The following is a 21,180-nucleotide window of genomic DNA, read 5'->3' as shown; positions in this document are numbered from 1 at the left end:
ATTCCTGCAGAAAATTTCTCCACAAATTTCTTATAATTTTCCAAGGCATTTTTCGAGACTGCTACGAGCCTGTGCTCCGTGTATTACTCCAGAAATTCCTGTAGGGTTTCTTCGGAGCAGTAACATAGCATGCAGATGCGTCAAAAAGTCCTAGAAAAGAAAGCACATAGGATATTAGGACGCATCTAAATTTTTGGACGTTATTTCGCAAAAAAAATCCGGTATATTACTACCTCGAACGTAATTATCTAGCCTCAATTTTCTCAATGAATTCTTCCAAAGATTCCTTCAGAAAATTTTCCAAATATTTTTCCAAAAATATCTTAAGAAAAACCCTAAGAATTTCCTGCAAGGATTCTTCCAAAAAATCTTCCGGGGTACCTTCAGAATTCGCCTAAAAAATCCTCCAGAAAATCTTCCAGGAATACTCTAAGGATTTTAATTCATACCTCCAAGAAATTTTCCAATTTGTTGCAATACTTCGAACAATTTCTATGCAGATGCTCTATAATTTCCTACGAGGATTCAAGGACTCCTTCAGGAACATCTCTAAGAATTTCAAGGATGTCTTCAAGGAATTTCTCGAGGATTTTTTATATAAATCCCTCAGATATTTTTTAGTGAATTCAACAGGAATTTCTCCAATTCTTACTCTAGGATCTGCTCCAAGAATTCTACCAAGAATTCTTTTGAAAATTTTATCATGAATTATTATAATGATTCCTCCATGGATGTTTCCGTCTGGAATTCATTGAATGATACATCTGGGAGCACTTGCAGGATTCCTCTAGAAAATCTGCCAAACTTCCGAGAATTTCAAAAGAATTCGTCCAGAAAATCTTCCGAAAAATCAGCTAGACTTTAAAGAATTCTTCTATGAATTCCACTAAGAATTCACCCAAGGAATTTTTGAAGAAACTTTCATAGAACTCTTTAAGAAAAGTTTCAACCAATTTTCAAGAATTTGTCCATGGAACTCTCCGGAAATTATTGTGGAGAATCTTCCAAGAGTTTTTTTTTCTAGGATTTCTCCAATATTTTTTTTGAAGAAAAAAAATCTCCATCAATGCCTTTACGGCTTCATATTCGAAATCTAGAACAACATCTTCTAGATGATACCTCCAGAGACATTTCCAGCATTTATTCTGAAGATTTCTCAAAATATATAAAAAAATATGTCTGCAGACGTCTTTTAAAGGATTTTCGAAGGGTTATTTGGAAAATTCTTGAATATATTCTCTGAAGAAATTCCAATTATGGTGTAAGAGTTTGCTGAATGAATCTTAGAAAAAATTTGAAGGAATTCCTAAAGAAGTCATTGAAGGAATTTTCAGAAAAAAATTACAAGAAGTCAAAAAAAAAAATCCTTGGGCATGTATCCAAATTGAATCATTAGAAGAATTCATTGATTAATCTTTAAAGGAAATCGTAGAGAAGTTAGACTGGACCTTCTAAGCATACTTGAAGAAATCCTTATAAGAATTCCGGGAGGAATCCTTAGATTAGTTTTAGATGAAATCATTGGATAATTTTTTGAGGGATCCTTGAATGAATCCTGAAAGGAGAAATTACCCTCAACTGAGGTCCTGAGGCCATGAAAACCTTGAAAACTACGTTTGATCTCCTATTTGCATTTTCTAATTTGGGCCTGGATGATTTTCCTGATAGAATTCTTAAAAGAATCCTCAAGAAACTCTTGGAAAACTCCTGGAGGAATTCCTTGAGAACTCCTGGAGAAATTCCCGGAGAACTCCTAAAGGAATTCCCGGGGAATTTCTGGAGATGTTCCTGGAAAAAAATATCGGGGAAACCCATGGAGATCTCTTGTTGAAATTTTCAGAGAACTCTTGTTGGAATTCCCGGGAACTTCTTAAGGAACTTCCTGGAGAAATTCCCGGAGAACCTCTAGTAGAGCTCTGGGTGAACTTCTGAAGGAATCCCATTGTACATTTCGAGTAATTTCCAGAGAACTCCTGGACGTATTCCTGTAGAACTCTTGAAGTAATTCCTAGAGAACTTTTGGTGATGTTCCTGGAAAAAACGTGAGAAACTTTGAGGGAACTCTTGGGGGAATTCATGGCGACTTGTGATGAAACTCTCAAGGAGCTCCAGTAAAAAATTCTGGAGTACCTGGAGTACAGGGACCTCCTGAAGGAATCTCTCTGTACCTCTTGGAGAAATTCCTGGGGAACTTCTTGAGGAATTCCCACATAACTTCGGTTTCTTCCTTTGGAAGGGAAGTAAATTCGTAGAGACGAACCAGCCTCGGGCTGAAAGTCTCTATAATAAAGCTATACTAATAACAATCGTGAATTCGTGTTCCTTCCAGAATTCGATAGAGTTATTTCGGTTATCTTGAAATTTCTTCACCAAATTTTGCTAGAATTTGCAGAATTTCTTGGAATTTCTCTAGAATCTTCGGGAGTTCCTACTGGAATATCTCGTGTTTATTTTTATATTTTTCTCCAAGAGTTTCCGCAGGAATTCCTCCAGGATAATATTCGTTTTTCAGTAATTCCTTCGATTTCACACAAAGTCAATGCAGTTTTCCCTCGAATCAAACGAGGTGATTTTTCCGAGTTTTTCGCGATTGCCGCGGCCGAAACGTACACTAATCGGTGCGTAAAGCGGTCCAGAAGGGAATAATAGTGGAAGTTTGGTGAAAATCGGTGAAAAACCGACCGAAAACAGTGATCCAGTGCATACCGTACGTGGTTGAAACAACAAAACAAACGGTGGTCAGTCGGCTTCCCCGGCGATTTCATTCACCGTTTCAGTGGTGTGGGACGCGGTGCGCCCGAAGAAAGTTTTTTTCGTAAAATAAAAAGTGACGATAAGTTTTGAAGAATATTATTGAAAGTTGAGAAGATTTGGATTGACATCCGGGGAACGTTGCAGTGTCGTCCATCTACAGTGTGGTGCAAAATAAAAGCAACATAAGGTTGAAGGAGTGAGAAGATAGGATTTTCATTTATTTTTTGACTCACTCGGGGTAGGTAACGGGTGACCGTTGCCATTGAGGCGAAACCAACCTAACCTATCATGGCGGCCGCTAGTAGCGGCGACCCAGGGGGGTCAGTTGGACGCCGACTGCCATTGTATTTGGATCCAACAAACAGTTTTGGCGAGTTAACGTACCTCCAACTGTCTGGTAAGAATGGTGTTACGCTGCCGTTCAACCCATACATTATCGGGAAATCAGTTGAGGCTTGTGCTGGTGGCGAAATTGAAGATGCGAAATCGGAAGCACAAGGCACCAAGTACACCCTGATGGTACGTAATCCGACTCAAGTGACCAAGCTTCTCAAATTGACGAGACTCATCGACGGAACGGAGGTTGAAGTTGTTCCCCATCCCAACCTGAATGTATGTAGATGTATCATCTCCACATTCGACCTGATTCGGATGGAAGAGAAAGATATATTAGCAGAGATGGCCAAAGATAACGTCATCCGTGTGCAGAGGATCACCAGATACACGGACGGCAAGAAAGTAAATACACCGGCATTGATCTTAACTTTCTGCAAGACCACGTACCCGGAGACCATTAAGATCGGTCTGAGACGTGTCCCAACCCGCCCGTACATTCCGAATCCTATGCTCTGCTATGGATGCTTTAGCTATGGGCATACTCGTGCTCGATGTCCCGGACCGCAGCGTTGTGTCAACTGTTCAGGCGAGTTTCATGGAGACGAATGCGGTGAAGCAACACTGTGTTTAAACTGCAAAGGAGACCACCGACCAACAAACCGCCAGTGCCCGGTGTATAAGAAAGAAGTTGAGATAATCAAAGTGAAAGTACGTGACAACCTGAGTTTTCCGGAAGCCAGAAAACGCGTCGAGCAGCAGGCAGGTAGCTACGCCCAGGTTGCTGCTCAACAGACCGCGTTTGAAAAGAAACTGAAGGAGCTAGAAGAGGCCATGATACAGAAAGACAAAGAAATTGCAAGATTACAAGAGGAAAGCAAACAAAAAGACGAGAAGATAGAACGAATGATGGCAGTCATAGAGAAGATGAATCACCAAACTGGTCAAGAAAAATCACGTCAAAACCGTGAACAATCTGTTAGTCGCGAAAAACCGCACAGTAGCCGAGAAAAGCGTATAACAACAATTACAACCGGACCGGTAACCCGATCCCGAACCAACTCTCCAGCTGTACAGGAAACGAAACGCGGACGATCATCGAAACAAAACACCAACAAACCAGCCACGTCACCGGATCCAAGCCCACCTCCGAAGAAAACCGCCATTAGTACGCACGACCTCACGCAAATGGATTACTCCGGCGTAGAATCTGAGGCATCGGAGACACCCCCAAATCAGCATCTTCGATAGATCAACCTCCCAACAACGTTTGGACATCAACGACAACCAAGGCACGAAAACGGACAACGAGAATAATCGGTTCGGGAGAAGGGAATGTGTAGTACCTCTTCCGACGCAAGTACAGCAGGTTGGACGAGTCATCCGGGACGTCATACCCCAACCCGTTGATGATGAATTCACCGCTGTAGCCGATTCAATCATAGAATACACCACGACACCAGAATCTTGGGATAGTCGGCAGGGGGAAGGGGTAGCCCTTCTTTGCCCTAGCCGCCGCCCTACACAAATGCTAACAACTGATCACTCATCTACATCAAGCGAAGACTGTATGCAATCTGATTCAGCTGACTGTATGCAACTGCCCCAATCACCTGGAGAAGGCACCTCGAGAAGTCATCGAAGAAACATTACACAATGCGATTCCCCAGTGCCGGCTGTTGTCGGTAAAGGGAAAAATAGTGTAATGGTTTCGACAGCAGCTGGCACTGTGGGGCAAATCGCCTCACAGGCAAGTCTCAACTCTGAAGGTTCGTCGATGGAGGTAACTGCCCTACCTCTTTCTTCCACAGGCAACCCACGAACACGAAGATCATCAACATCCTCGCTCGCCACTATATCAGTTTCGAACTATATACAAACCGCTCCAATCCACTCAACTGAAGAAGGAACCTCGGGAAGTCATCGAAGAAACATTACACAAAGCGATTCCCCAGTGCCGGCTGTTGTCGGTAATGGGAAAAACAGTGTAATGGTTTCGACAGCAGCTGGCACTGTGGGGCAAATCGCCTCACAGGCAAGTCCCAACCTTGAGATTTCATCCACGGAGATTACTGCCGTACCCCTCTCTTCTACAGCCGACTCGCCCACACGTAGTTCATCAGTATCGTCACTCGCCTCCCGATCAGCTACGGACAACTGCACAGGCGGATGCTTTGCCCTTCAGTGGAATCTCCGTGGACTCAGAGCCCACATTAACGAGCTGAAGTATCTCATCGCCGAACTGGAGCCTTGCGTTGTAGCCCTGCAAGAAACCAAAGTGGACCGCCACATCATCCCGTCGGACTTCCTCGGCAGGAACTACACGCTGCTGCTGGAATCGAAAGCCGTACATCACTGGCAGCACGGGGTAGGCCTTGCCATCAGAGAAGGCATACCTTTCGAGCGAATTCAGCTGGACACAGCGCTACACCTGGTTGCGGTACGGATTTATAATCCCATACAGGTAACTATTGTGTCTATATATGTTCCGCCAAGCTCAACTCAGTGTCAAGCTGCACTTGGTGGGTTGTTCGAACAACTAGAAGGCCCGATTTTGCTCCTGGGTGACTTCAATGCGCACCATCTTGCGTGGGGGTCACGTGAGTCGAACGCGCTCGGCCGATATATAGCCGAAACGACTTTGGAAAAACAATTGGTTATTCTCAACGATGGATCTGCTACTCGAATTGACCCGGCTACGGGCAATACTTCAGCGATTGACGTGACGATCTGCTCCGAGAGCCTGGCCCAAAGATTCACTTGGCGAACCCTGTCGGACACACACAACAGTGACCACTTACCAATAACGGTGTCCATCCCTGGGTGGTCAAATCATAGAACCACACGACAAAAATGGCTCTTTGACCAAGCTGATTGGTCATTATACGAAAGGATCATAACGGAAACCATCCGACCAGATACGCAATGGGACGTTGACTCCTTCACCGAGAAGATTATATCAGCAGCGACTGAATGCATACCGCGTACCAGCGGTCGGATTGGACCCAAAGCAGTACCGTGGTGGTGCCCCGAGGTAAAGGCAGCAATTAGGCAGCGACGAAAAAGTCTCCGTTCCCTTCGACGACTACAACGATCCGATCCAAATCAACCAGAAGCACTAGCGAAGTTTCAGGAAGCAAGGTCAGCGGCACGCAAAGCAATTAGTGAAGCAAAGGGAAAATTTCGTCGCGAAAATATCGCCTAACAGCACGACAAGCGAATTGTGGAGAACAGTCAATACCTTACGTGGAAACCGTCAACGGCGCCCAATAGTCCTGAAACTACAGGACGGATTCACGATGAAGCAGCGGAAGAACTGGCAAGAGTTTACAGTGAGAGATCAGCGACTACCAGCTATCCTCCATCGTTTCAGATGGCAAAAGCGGCAGCTGAACGCGTGTCTATAGAATTCTCGCCAAACACCGAAAATGTGTATAACATGGACCTCACTCTGAACGAACTTCTGTGGTCTCTCGACAAAGGGCGAGGTACCTCGACAGGTCCAGATATGGTGGGGTACCCCCTGCTCCAACGTCTCCCTCTATCCGTGAAAATGACGCTTCTAGAGCTGTTTAACAAAATTTGGCACAATGGCGGGTTTCCAGCCAGCTGGCGTAATGCCATTGTGGTACCCATCCCGAAACCTAACTGCCATGATTCTGGACCAAACGCCTTCCGGCCAATCTCACTCACTAGCTGCATGGCGAAAGTATTCGAGCGGATCGTCAACCGTCGTTTAATCACAGAGTTAGAGTCTAGCGGACGACTTGACAAACGCCAACACGCCTTTCGTGCAGGGCGCGGTACCGATACCTATTTTGCTGAGCTGGAGACATCATTACCAAGCGTTGACGAGCACTGTCTGATAGCTTCCTTAGATCTGTCTAAAGCATACGATACCACCTGGCGATATGGTATACTACGAACACTGAAATCTTGGCGTATTAGGGGTCGTATGATGAACATATTACAAAGCTTTCTAGCAGAACGAATGTTCCAAGTGTCCGTTGATGGATATCTATCACGCGAGCACTCATTGGAGAATGGGGTTCCTCAAGGGTCCGTTTTGTCAGTGACATTATTCCTTGTCGCGATGCAACCCATTTTTCGAACTCTACCCAAAGAAGTTGAAATACTTGTGTATGCAGACGACATCCTCCTCGTCGTGCGAAAGGAAAAACATCAAGGGCTACTCCGCAAAATGCAGGCTGCTGTCAAGGCTGTCGATAAATGGGCAAAAAGTGTCGGATTCACCGTGTCTGCAACAAAATCTCATATATTTTACTGCAGCCCAAACGCACGTCGGGAACCAGTGCACGAGATCACCCTTGATGGAGTTCCCATCCCGAAGACTAATAGGCTGAGGACCTTGGGTGTCACGTTAGATCGTACCCTGACATTCAAACCCCACTGCGAGATTGTGAAGAAATCGTGTGAATCTCGACTGAAGATCCTCCGGATGATTGGCGCTAAACTTCCGCGTGGGAATCGGACAACTATGCTGCAAGTTGGGTCTGCTTTGATCACTGCAAAGTTAACCTACGGAATAGGGCTTATTAGTCGAGGTGGACCAGCAGCTCTACGAACTCCCGCCCCAGCATACAATAGGATGATTCGTTTCGCTTCTGGGGCGTTTGTCACTAGCCCAACAGACTCAGTCATGGCCGAAGCAGGTACATTGCCGTTTGAACTACTATCAATACAATCCACCGCGCGAACGGCGATTCGAATAATGTCTAAATTTCCCAACATCAGCATTCCTCTCAGTCATCGAATTTCTGACCAATTGGTTGAACTAACTGGTACAGCCCTCCCCACAGTCGAGCGAATCGTCAGACCGGGCGATCGTGTGTGGAATGCACGAAAGCCCTCGATTATTTGGGATGTGAAGAAAAGTGTTAGGGCCGGTGCACACTGTTGCGGATGGCATAAAAACGTGATCGAAATTGTTTTGACCATGAAAACATGATTTTTGATCTTTGGTGTCTTCGGCAAAGTTTTTCTATAAAATAAGCCCTAATTTATGGAAACACCAGTTTTGTGATCAATCCCCCTAAAAGTGAGAAACGATTTCTATCTTTTTTATTTGTAAACTAAAAAAATATGTTTGTTCAGAGAAGTTGTAGACAATTTCACTAGAAACAACTTTGCCGAACATACAAAATTTCTATCTTTTGATTTGTATGTACATTTGAGGCGTTTTTTATAAAGCACCCCTAAAAATCAGTTTTTTGCTTATAACTTTTTCTATGCATTTTTCACAATTTCCAAATATTCTAGCAAATGTTTTGCCTTATTAAAACGCATAACTTTTGCGAAGAAAGTATATATCTATCTCTCATATTTATCATGTTATTGGAAATTTCACTTTAAAAAATGCTTATGTTTGACATACCCATTTGTTAACTTTCGCACGTTTTCGCAGGCCAGGATTTTCACATTTGAAAATATGGAACGAATTTTATCCGTTGCAAATATAGCCAGTTTTAGCCTGATTTCGCCTGTATATGAAAATTCACATACTAGAAATGACTATCATTATAAAACGTGTCATTGTAAAATGATCAACATATCAAAAAATGTACTCAGTTATTTTCTTACATGATTTTCCCACATGAATACGCAAAAACGTTTTCACAGAATCATTTGGAACTGCATCAGATGACTTTCCCATACAATTAAAGTTTTTTTGGTTCTCAAAGTAACACGATAAGTCTCTTCCACAAAATAAACGATATTGTTTAATGCTCTTGCTAATACTCATAAAATTTTTCGTGTCCATGTACTCTTTGCAGAAATGTTAATTTTCAGAATGTTTAAATAACAACATCTAATGATTCGATTAAAATTGGTTTTCAATTTGTTTACTTGAAAAATACAACTTATATGTTATTATTAACACATATCATTGATTAACGTCATCACTGATTCCATTGCTTCTAGTTACTATCTCGTCATATGTTTAGAGCAAAAGGTTTTTCGAATCCTACGTTTATGATGTTGTAGTTATTTTTTCGGAAATAGTTCATTATTTCTTATTATGGGATCAGATGTTTCAAGCAGTCGATGTAAGAGATCTGTGTAAGTTTGGATTCTTGAAAACTTACGTGTATGATCCTCTCTGTAATTCCTTGATGTCTTTGTTGCGTGACTTTTGTGCTTCCTCGGACAGAAAAAAAACATATATACAGTAACTGGAACAATACATTCAATGATGTCAGTAATCAAAGATATGTGTTAATATTAACAGTTCTATTTTTCAAGTTAACAAATTAAAAATTAATTTCAATCAAAACATCAGTTGCTGTTATTTGAACCTTCTGAAATTTAACATTTTTGAAAAGTGTACATGAACACGAAAAATTTTATGAGCATTAGCAAGAGCATTTAACAATATCGTTTATTTTGTGGAAGAGACTTATCGTACTATTTTGAGAGTCACTGTTTATCTGAAAAAAAAACTTAAATTTTATGGGAAAGTCATCTGATGCAGTTCCAAATGATTCTGTGAAAACGTTTTTGCGTGTTCATGTGGGAAAATCATGTAAGAAAAGCACTAAGTACATTTTTTGACATGTTGAACGTTTTACAATGACACGTTTTATAATGGTAGTCATTTCTAGTATGTGAATTTTCATATACAGGCGAAATCAGGCTAAAACTGGCTATATTTGCAACGGATAAAACTCGTTCCATATTTTCAAATGTGAAAATCCTGGCCTGCGAAAACGTGCGAAAGTTAGCAAATGGGTATGTCAAACATAAGCATTTTTTAAAGTGAAATTTCCAATAACATGATAAATATGAGAGATAGATATATACTTTCTTCGCAAAAGTTATGCGTTTTAATAAGGCAAAACATTTGCTAGAACATTTGGAAATTGTGAAAAAAGCATAGAAAAAGTTATAAGCAAAAAACTGATTTTTAGGGGTGCTTTATAAAAAACGCCTCAAATGTACATACAAATCAAAAGATAGAAATTTTGTATGTTCGGCAAAGTTGTTTCTAGTGAAATTGTCTACAACTTCTCTGAACAAACATATTTTTTTAGTTTACAAATAAAAAAGATAGAAATCGTTTCTCACTTTTAGGGGGATTGATCACAAAACTGGTGTTTCCATAAATTAGGGCTTATTTTATAGAAAAACTTTGCCGAAGACACCAAAGATCAAAAATCATGTTTTCATGGTCAAAACAATTTCGATCACGTTTTTATGCCATCCGCAACAGTGTGCGGTGACCCACCGGAAAAAGTTCGTCCAGTCGTACAACAACTACTCTCGACCCGTTTCAAGGAAATGGCCGTTGTCTATACTGACGGCTCCAAGTTAGATGACTCGGTTGGGGCTGCATATTACACTGGAGGCCTGACTGGCACGTATAGCCTCCCAAAACATTGCAGCGTTTTTTCCGCAGAAGCGTACGCCATGAAGAAGGCAGTTTCGATCCCGAATATCGGTAGAGAAATGGTAATACTATCGGATTCTGCGAGCTGTCTACAGGCCTTAGAAGCGGGAACTTCTAAACACGCGTGGATCCAAGAGATTGAGCACAAAGTTCAAAACAAACCAATAAGCTTCTGCTGGATTCCGGGGCATGCCGGCATCAGTGGAAATGTTGAAGCTGACCGTTTGGCCAACGAGGCTAGGGCACTACCTACCATTGATGTTTCCATACCCGGCGAAGATGCTTTACGAGCAGTCAAACAAAGTATTCGCCTTACGTGGGATAACAAGTGGTACAACAATAGAGACGCGAAACTACGGGTAGTAAAACACCACACGCATAAATGGAAGGACCACGAAAACCCAGCTGATCAGCGTATACTAACACGATTAAGGATCGGCCATACAAGAATAACACATTCCTTTCTATTAAAGAAGGAACCCCCACCGACTTGCGAAACGTGCGGAACAACTTTGGATGTGCGACATCTGATCCTTGATTGCCGAAAATATGAGAAGGAAAGACGAGAAAATAGCATAAGTGAAACAAGTTTACAAGATGCATTGAATAACGAAGAAGAAGTTGTCAAAAAATTATTGAAATTCCTACATGAAACTAGGTTATACGAAAATTTGTAAACTAATATGTGAAATAGGATAAAATCTGTTGCAAAAGGAATTTGGCCCGACACGAATGCACCCTTCAGGTGTAAAGTGTCGTAAATACATTAACAAACAAACAACAAACAATGCAGTTTCCATGATTCCATTTTGAATCCTGCATTTTCTTCTAAAATTTCTTCAAGGGATTTTTCCAAAAATTCCTCTCAGGTGTTCTTTAGGGAATTTATTTAAGAGTTTCTTTAGAGAATCTTTCCAGGAGATCCTTTATAAATTTAGTCAGTAATTCAATTAAAAGCTCTCTAGGAGTCTTTAGGGAAATTCTCCAGGAGTTTGTTTTTGGTGTTTGACTAAGGGTTTCGAATTCTGAAATTTCTAAAAGAGGTCTCAGAGAAAGTCCTCCATTTTTTTGATATTTTGTCAAGTAATTACTTCAAGAATTCTTCCAGGATTTGGTTCGGAAACAACTTCAAGAGCTACTTCGTAAATTTTTCTAGGCGATCCGTTGAGAGTTCTTCATAATTTTTTTTTTGGGAATTTCTCAAAATATTCCCTCGTAATTTTTTACCGGAGCTCTGTTTTTCACAAGCTTTTTTTGAAATTTCTACAGAATTTTCATTGTGAGTTCCCTTGGAGTTCCTTCGGCAATACCTCTGGGAGTATTTCATACAAATTCTCCGAGTGTTTTTTTTATAGAAATTCGTCATGCTGTTTGCTTTAAATTTTCTTCAGGAGTTCTTTCTTGAATGCGTTCAAACGATCATGCGGTTATCCTTTCAGATGTGAATTTCAAAATTCTTTAGGGAGCTAAATCAGATTTCTTGAATCAGAAATTCATTTGGGGATTTGAAGTGTATTTGTTAATTTTTCGAGTTTTTTTTTGCAAATCCTTTAAGTAGTACGTTCGGTTATTTCTTCAGGTGTTCCATCGAAAATGCCTCTATTTAGGACAATTTGCGATTTTCTTCTTCTGTATGGCTTTTGTCGGTAAATATTCCAGAAGTTAATTTGATAATCATCTAGGAGGTTCTTAGCGAGTTTTGTCAGAAATACATTTAGAAGTTCTTTTTTCTTCTACAACTGCAGAAAATCTTGCAGAGCTTTCTTCTGAAGTTTCCTTTGAGAGTTTTGCAGAAAATATTTTGGAAATTTCTTCCGGAGTCCACTACTGGAGTTTATTTGAGAATGTTTATTTGAGGGAACTTACTTCGGCAATTCCTTCACGAGTTCGTAGCAAGCCTAATTTGAAAGTCCAACCCAAAAGTCTAATCATTCGAACAAAGAGTTCATGCTTAAAGTTCAATCAAAATGTCAAACTCAAAGGTCTAATCCAAATGCCCAATCTAAATTTTAACTAGAAAGGGGCTGTCCATAAACCACGTGGTCATTTTTTTGGGACTTTTCAACCCCCCCCCCCCGCGTGGTCATTAGTCCATACAAAATTTTTAATTTGTCCATACAAAATGGTCATTGGCCAATGACCACGTGGTTTATGGACAGCCCCAAAGTCCAATCGGAAGGTATAGGAATAAAAAATTAAATCAAAATTACCAATAAATGCTACGGGATTCTGCTTCAGAATCCTACGGGATTCTGCTTCAGCATCCTACGGCATTCTGTTTCAGAATCCTACGGCATTCTGCTTCAGAATTCTACGGGATTCTGCTACAGAATCCTACGGGATTTTGGGATTCTGCTTAAGAATCCTGAGGGATTCTGCTTCAGAATCCTGAGAGGATTATGCTTCAGTCTCCCAAAAGGATTCTGCTTCGGAATTTTAAAGGAGTCTGCTATAGAATTCTACGGGATTTTGCTTCCGAATTCTGAGAGGATTCTGATTCTGAATCCTGAGAGGATTCTGCTTCAGAATCCTGAGAGGATTCTGCTTCAGAATCCTGAGAGGATTCTGCTTCAAATCCTGAGAGGATTCTGCTTCAGAATACTGAGAGGATTCTGCTTCAGAATCCTGAGCGGATTCTGCTTCAGAATCCTGAGAGATTCTGCTTAAGAATCCTAAGGAATTCTGCTTCAGAATTCCAAGGGATTCAGCTGTAGAATCCTAAGGGATTCGGCTGCAGAATCCTAAGGGATTCGGCTGCAGAATCCTAAGGGATTCTGCTTCAGAATCCTGAGGGATTCTGCTTCAGAATCCTGAGGGATTCTGCTTCAGAATCCTGAGGGATTCTGCTTCAGAATCCTACGGGATTCTGCTTCAGAATCCTACGGGATTCTGCTTCAGAATCCTACGGGATTCTGCTTCAGAATCCTACGGTATTCTGCTTCAGAATCCTACGGGATTCTGCTTAAGAATCCTACGGGATTCTGCTTCAGAATCCTACGGGATTCTGCTTCAGAATCCTACGGGATTCTGCTTCAGAATCCTACGGGATTCTGCTTCAGAATCCTACGGGATTCTGCTTCAGAATCCTACGGAATACTGCTTCAGAATCCTACGGAATTCTGCTTCAGAATCCTACGGGATTCTGCTTGAGAATCCTACGGGATTCTGCTTCAGAATCCTACGGGATTCTGCTACAGAATCCTACGGGATTCTGCTTCAGAATCCTACGGAATACTGCTTCATAATCCTACGGGGTTCTGCTTCAAAATCCTAAGGGATTCTGCTTCAGAATCCTACGGGATTCTGCTTCAGAATCTTACGGGATTCTGCTTCAGAATCCTCTGAGATTCTGCTTCAGAATCCTATGGGATTCTGCTTCAGAATCCTACGGGATTCTGCTTGAGAATCCTACGGGATTCTGCTTCAGAATCCTACGGGATTCTGCTACAGAATCCTACGGGATTCTGCTACAGAATCCTATGCGATTCTGCTACAGAATCCTACGGGACTCTGCTACAGAATCCTACGGGATTCTGCTACAGAATCCTACGGGATTCTGCTTAAGATTCCTGAGGGATTCTGCTTAAGAATCCTGAGGGATTCTGCTTCAGAATCCTGAGAGGATTCTGCTTCCGAATCCTGAGAGGATTCTGCTTCCGAATCCTGAGAGGACAATCTAATGCCAATCCAATGTCAATCGAAGTTCAATCAATGCCAATTGAATGCCAATGCATTCCCAAGAGGCAATTTGATGACCAATTAGTCTTGTAGAGATTTTGATAACCATCATAAAACCAGTTTTTGGTTTTATGGTGGTTTTAAGAACCATTTCTAGTCTATTTGACTATTACTTAGGTTACCTATCTAATGTTTATCCAATGTCAATCCAATACCAATCCGATACCAATCCAATACCATTCTAATGTCTATTCAATGCCGTTTTCCTGCTAATTTAGTGCCTCTTTGAATCCAATGTAAACTTTATGCTAATTAGATGCACATTCAATGCCAATTTTAGGCTCTATAACATTCCAATACGAAAAACTAACACAATCGACTGCTCTTTTCCCATCCCAAACAGGACATCCCCCGCAGCACAAAGTGTCGCTACAATCGGTCTTCCAATGCCGCCACAACGGGTGCCCCCAGCAGCGGAAGCGGCAGCAGCTCATCCGTTTACCCCGGTGCCGGCCCAGCTCCGCATTCCGCCTCATCCTACACCGGCAATCGGTCGTTCGGGCTGGGTTTCGCCAGCGGCAACACCAACTACAACTTTGGCCGGTCCAGCTCGTTCCGGTTGCACCGGAACAAACCGGCCTACCCCGACCATAGGCCTCCGTCGGCCACGATCGGGTTTCATCCGTTTGGGACGACGCGGGGGGACAATCAGCAGCAGCAACAACAGCTGCTGATCAACAACATCCGGAACCAGTTGGGTGGGTCGGGAAGTGATTTGGGGGGGTTCGGTGGCTGTGGTGCCGGAAGTGAAGAAGACAAAGCGATGAAGAATCTGAGTTTGATCAAGAGTGCCATAGTGGATCGGTCGCCGTCGTCGTCGGCGCTTGCTGGGATCGTTGCCGGAGGTGGTGGTGGAGGGGGAGGTGGTTTGACAGTGACGGGTTTTCCAGGGCCTGCTGGTGGTGTAGGGGGGATCAATCGTTCCAAGTCGAATTCGAAGATTGACGATCGGTCGCCTACTTCGTTCGAGATGAAGAACTTTGAGTACGGGACGAAGGCGAGCGGGAGCGGAGCCGGAAGGAGCTATAAAATTAGCGGTAAGTTTTGAAAGTTTTGATCCTTACTTTAAGTCGCATAAAATGCTCAACACATACTTGGGTAATTTGTTCGAGATTGTATGACACTTTATCTTTCATCGTCCATCCCCTTGAAGGAGGATGAGGGCTTGTTTCCAGCATCAGCTTATTCCAGTGATCCATTTTCGTTCCTTAATTTAATTTCCGACCGAAAGAATTCTTGACATCCGTTGGCAGACGCATCCAAGCCTCCGGTCAGTGATTTTTCTCATCCGCTTGCTAGCCCCCTTTCCAATCAATCAACTTTCTACATATCACCCTACGAGTCGTGTCCATGGCCTACTACGGTTTTTTTCCCCCGAAACATACATACTCTCCGGACAGACGCCCGACTTACTTTTCTGACAAATTGATTTCTCGGAAAATTTAAGTTCATCGCTGAACTTTCCTTGGCAATGAAATTCCTTCAAAAGTTTCGAGAATAACTTCGGGGTCAAACTTTCAAATACATCTTTGTGCCCAACAAAGAACGTCCAAAAATAGCAACCCCGCTGCTGACTTGTGCAAGTTTATTTCCACTTTGTCGACGAGGAATGTGTGTGCCGACATTCTTCCCATAATTTATCACTCAATTTTCTTTGTGAATGCCAAAATTATGACCCGGACACTGCCGGTAGCCGGTCTAACTCCTCTTTCTGGCATTTAAGTAAATTCGATTTCACCGTATCAGTCTGAAATGGGTCGCCCGTGGTAGAAGTTGAAGGGAACCCTTTTCAGACCTGTCGATTTATAGCGTTGGCACTTCCGCCCGCTGCTGCTAGTCTGCTTACCGTTCGTTGTATCGCTGTGTGGCCTTGGTGGGGAAATTTAACAGCTTGGAACTGTTAGGAATATCTGAACATCGCCGTTTCAGCGATGTAATGCAACTTATGGATGATGAGAAATGAGGACCGAAATGGAAACTGTTCTCTGCAGGTGTGAATGATGGAGATAAACTTTTTCTTGGGCGTATTGGCGATAAAAAAATAAAGATTATATTGTAAGCATTTAACTTTCAAATGGAAATTACAGTGCCTCGTCACCTTCATTATCAGTTTATCCGTTAATGTCCAAGGTTATAATACTAACTTGTTATCAATAGTCAAGTTCCAACCGAATATACATGATTTCACGAATTCGACACAGGAAGTCTATAGCTCTATAGTGTAGTTTCAAAACAATCCTTCAATGCAGGTCCTCAACATCTTATTTTTTTTGCAATTTCTCATCGTAATAGGCTGTTTTACCTCACGTACAGCACTGATTTGCGTTGCGTAATGAACCACTACAACACTGTTTTCAGTTTTGATCAACTTCTTGATGCTTCCTGGACGCAATTTTGGAAAATTGTTACACTGCACAGTATAGCTATGATCAGACTTTCTTAAACATGGCTATGAACATCAGTGTGCAGTTTGATGAAAAAAATGTTAAAAACTATCCTCAAGTGGTAGTTTATGAAATTGCAAAAAAAACGTACGCAACTCGGTGCAGAACTCGATTTTTACAGCACTCGTCGTGATTATCCAATTCGGCAAGCCTCGTTGGATAAATGTACGACTCGTGCTGTAACAATCTTCATTCTGCACCTTGTTGCGTAAACTACTATTTCAAGTTCTATTTCAGCTGTACTCTCGTTACATTATAATACGTATAGATACCATACAACTCTGAATGAGTGAAAAAGATGATAAATAGTGGGTAAAGTGCAAATCGCAAGAAATTTCTTGGCCTATCTCGATGCGTGGGAAATTCAGGCAAGGAAACGCTCAAAAAATAAGCATCTTTTGGCATTCCGTAAGAAGGTTCTTCTCTGAGTTTCGCAGAAGATCTTCATGAAATGTTTCCAGGAGTTTCACCAGGGTTTATTGAATATTTCTTTGGGATTTTCATTAAAAGTTCTACGAGAATTCCCTGCATGAGTTTCTTCTAATGTTTCTCCAGTAGCTGATGCATGTGAGATTCCCGCAGGAATTCCTTCCGGGAATTTTCCAAGGGTTTCTTCTGGGACTTTTTTAAGAACTTATTTTCAGATGCGTCCAGGGGTTCTCTTATGTTATTTTTCAAGGAGTTCCGCATGGGTTTTTTTTCAGGAGTTATTTATGGAATTTACTAACGGATTCTTCATAAGATTCATCCAGGAGATCTTCTAGAATTCCTTCAGAAGTCACATCACGAATTCCACCAATATTTCCTTCTATAATTCCTCCAGGATCTTCTTCTAAGATTACACTAGTAGTGGCATAATTGCTCCAGGAGTTCCTTCTTAGATTGGGAATTTTGCTGATGATTCTCGATGAGAATCTCCCAGCACAGCGACTCAATACACTGCAGTATGCTCGATATGGTCGAACGCTGACCGAAGAAAGAGGAAGTGCCGTGGCCTACTATGATCTCGCCATTAGCTGTCAGTCGATAGCGTAGGCTGTACGAAAATGTTCTTGCCTTCACAATTGTCTGTTGACATATTGAGGGAAAAGACTCTAAATACACTGAGAGATGCTCATTGTCAGATGTATACCACACAATCCTCAAACAACTTCTTCCGGGATTTTTTCATTAACTCTTTCCGTAATCGCTCCAGAAACTTCTTTCCGGATTCCTGCAGGAGCTTCTAATGGAATTCTTGCAGATCATTTTTGCAGATCACTCCGAGGCTTACGACTACGAGTTGCCTAAACGACTGACGCCGCTCACCGCTCGGCCACGGGGCCCACACCCATTGTAAATATTCCAAGTATTCCAAGACCTACTGAAGATTTCCGGAAGAATTCCTCCAAAAAATTCTTAAGGAATACCTCCAGCTGTTTTAAAACGAATTTCTACAGGAGTTCCTTTTGAGATTCCTCTAAAAGTTCCTGAACAGAAACTGAAGGAATATCAGAAGAAAATGGTAATGAAATTCCTGAACGAACTTCAAGAGGAATTTCATGGGGAACTCCTGAAACAATTTTTGTTGGAATCTCAGTTCTAGCAACAATCCTGGAGAGAATTCATGTAAGAGATTCAGATGAAACTTCGGAACAAAATCGTAATAAATTTCTCTGTAGGAACTTTCTGAGGAATCCCAGAAGCAATTCTCGAAGTAATCTTGGATAAATTTCTTGAAAAATTTCTGGAGGAATCGCAAAAAAATCTCACTAATATTTCTTGGAGGAATCTCGGAACCAATTCCTGCAGGATTATCGGGAGCTGTTCCTGATGTAATTCTAGAAGGAACTCCTGGATGTATTTCAGAAGGGCTTTCTAAAGGAATCTCTCGAAGAACTCCTGGGCAAAACCTAGAATGTATTCCTGCAGAAATCCCAGAATGTAACTTCTGAGTACTGTCAACCAGTGCCAGTTTTTAAAAACTTCATCTACTCGTTACGAATGTCCAAAAAACTAATGATTCTTTATTTATATCTTACGTTAGACGACACCTACTAATTGAAAATGCTAAAAATACCTGAAGCGGTATCCGTGTTTCTGAACGTTGCTTGATACACAAATATGTACAAATTTAACCTGCTAAGGCAGGGGTTCTCAAACTTTTTCAGCTAGCGACCCACTTTTCAATGTTTTGGAATTTGGCAACCCACCAGCTCGTATTTTCATAACAAACGTCATTTAAAAAAAAATGGACTTACTAACTAAATAACTAATCTTTCTGAATAAATACATTTTATCGCTTTCCTACTTTTAAATTAATTAGCGTTACGTAGCCCTCTATCGATCATTTTCACTTTTTCTTTTAGTAAAAGTAAAAATGATCGTGCCCATGTTATCAGTTTCAGTGAACCCTTTACCTTAAGAATTTAAGATAAGTTCGCAAGTTTCTATTAAAATTTAACCAGTATGGCTCCATACAACACTACAGAACATCGCTGAATTTAGGCATTGTACCACACATTTTAGAAACAAAGGAAATATAGTATTTATACAAAATCTTTGAAGAAGTCAGCAGAACTTCAATAATTTCCATTAAAATGAAAGAAAGTGAAATCAAGAATTTTGTGTCGTGTTTTCTCGTGCAAATGTTTTGAAATCCATCAAAAAGTTTGGGTTAAGAATGCTATTTTATATTTACGATGAGTAGATAAACAACAAGTAGAATTTTTGAAATTTTTGTACTGCCTGATATTCAAATGAGTCCTCTTGATATTTTTATGCAGATCCTTCTTAAATACCTATTCTACGTCTATGAAAGTTCAAACTCTCAAAATTTGTGGAAATTTTAACGAAATTTAGCTTTACCGAAGTTCCGTAAAAAAAAAAACAAATAATTCGATGAAGACTAGCAAACGTTCGATAGATTGATTTTGTATTTTTAGCTGATTTTTTGGTATTTAAGTTTTTGAAAACTTCAAGCAAAAACCTGAACTCATTTTCCCATAAGACAAGGAAATTCTGTAATTTTACCAGAATCTTAAACCTGTAGTTTTCAAATCGATTCCCAGACTAAGACTTATTATTTAGAATAAGGGTGAAACCTAATTTTTAAAGATAACTGCCGATTCTCATGAGAGTACTTGAAAAAAAAAATGTCTAGCAATACCGTTTGTTATAAATTAATTAAGACATTTATTACAATATCGCTCATTCGCGACCCACCAAAAATCAGCTCGCGACCCATAGTTTGAGAAACGCTGTAATACACACATTTGTTTGATCTATACTGGTACTGGCTGACCCGGCAAACCTGGTATTGCCCATTTTAAATGTGCTGGTGTAGTTTTTTTTTTCAATTATCTAGCGCATTTAATATTAATTTTATCGTGTTGTTTTTGAAATTCTTTGTATCTCATGCATATTTTAGTAATGTCGCTGTTTTTGTTTTAAATAAATTATGTAGTTGATTTTCCCAACTTTTTCTACATTTAAACATAGCCACCCTGAAGTCGAATTGAACCGTGCAAAAATCATGCCGATCGTTCTAATATTTCATCGACTACAAAGTCAGTTATATATATATAATAGAACATCGTGTATGTACAGAACACAATAGAACAGAACTTCTAACAGAACATGCTTTTCACCTGTGAAATAAACAGTTTGTGTTTGAATTGTCCAAACAAATTTTATCTATGGATTATTTTTTTCTCTTAACAGCCTTTCATAACAGTGTACAACTCCTGGAGAAATCTCTGGAGGAATCCTTGAAAGAATCCCTGGGATCTTGAAATAATGCGTGTGTATACACTCCGGGAGGAAGATTTCCTGGATAAATTGCCGTTGTAATTGTACTGGATTAATTTTTGTGAGAATTCCTGAGGTAATTTCTGTAGGAGTTCCTAGAGTAATTCCTGGTGGAATTCTTAAAGGTATTTCTGGAGGATTCCCAGCATCAAATCCTGAAGAAATGCCTTGATGAATCTTTGGTGAAATCCCTATGAAAATCCCTGGAGGAACTCCCGGAGGTATACCTGAAAGAATTCCTGGAGGAAATCCTAGAGCGATCCCTAAAAGATTCCCTAGCGAAGCTCTGGAAGATTTTCTTGAAGAATTGCTGGAAAACCGTCAGGTAGAATCCCTGGACGAAGAATTTCTGAAGAAATTCCTCGAGGAATCCCTAGTGGAATTTCATGAGGTATCTCTAGAGAAATACCTGCAGGAATTCCTCGAGGAATCCTTAAGTAATCTCCAGAGGAACTCCTGGAGGAATGCCTGCAGAAATTCCATTAGGAATTTCCAGAGGAATTTTTGGAGGAATTCCAGGAAAAATTCTTGGAGGAATATCTGGATGAATTATGGGAGGAATCATCATAGGAATTTCTGGAGGAATCTCTGGAAGAATCTTTAGAGGAATCCCTGATGGAATTTGTGGTAAATACCTGGACCAATTCCTGATGGAATTCCTGGAGGAAATGCTGGTGGTATTCCTGGAGGGATCCCTTGAACCAATTCCTAGAG

General features: G+C 41.0%; 1 protein-coding gene across 1 annotated transcript in view; it reads left to right on the top strand.

Annotated features, from left to right (window-relative positions):
* Nucleotides 1–21,180, top strand: part of LOC109401938 (AF4/FMR2 family member lilli) — a 601,758-nt gene that overhangs the window by 293,348 nt on the left and 287,230 nt on the right. The window contains 1 exon segment of the mRNA XM_062844653.1: nt 14,577–15,270. Within this exon segment, the coding sequence (XP_062700637.1) occupies nt 14,577–15,270 (694 nt within the window).

Source organism: Aedes albopictus, chromosome 1 (assembly GCF_035046485.1).
Source record: "Aedes albopictus strain Foshan chromosome 1, AalbF5, whole genome shotgun sequence".
Lineage (NCBI taxonomy): Eukaryota > Metazoa > Arthropoda > Insecta > Diptera > Culicidae > Aedes > Aedes albopictus.
This window is presented reverse-complemented; position numbering and strand designations above follow the sequence as displayed.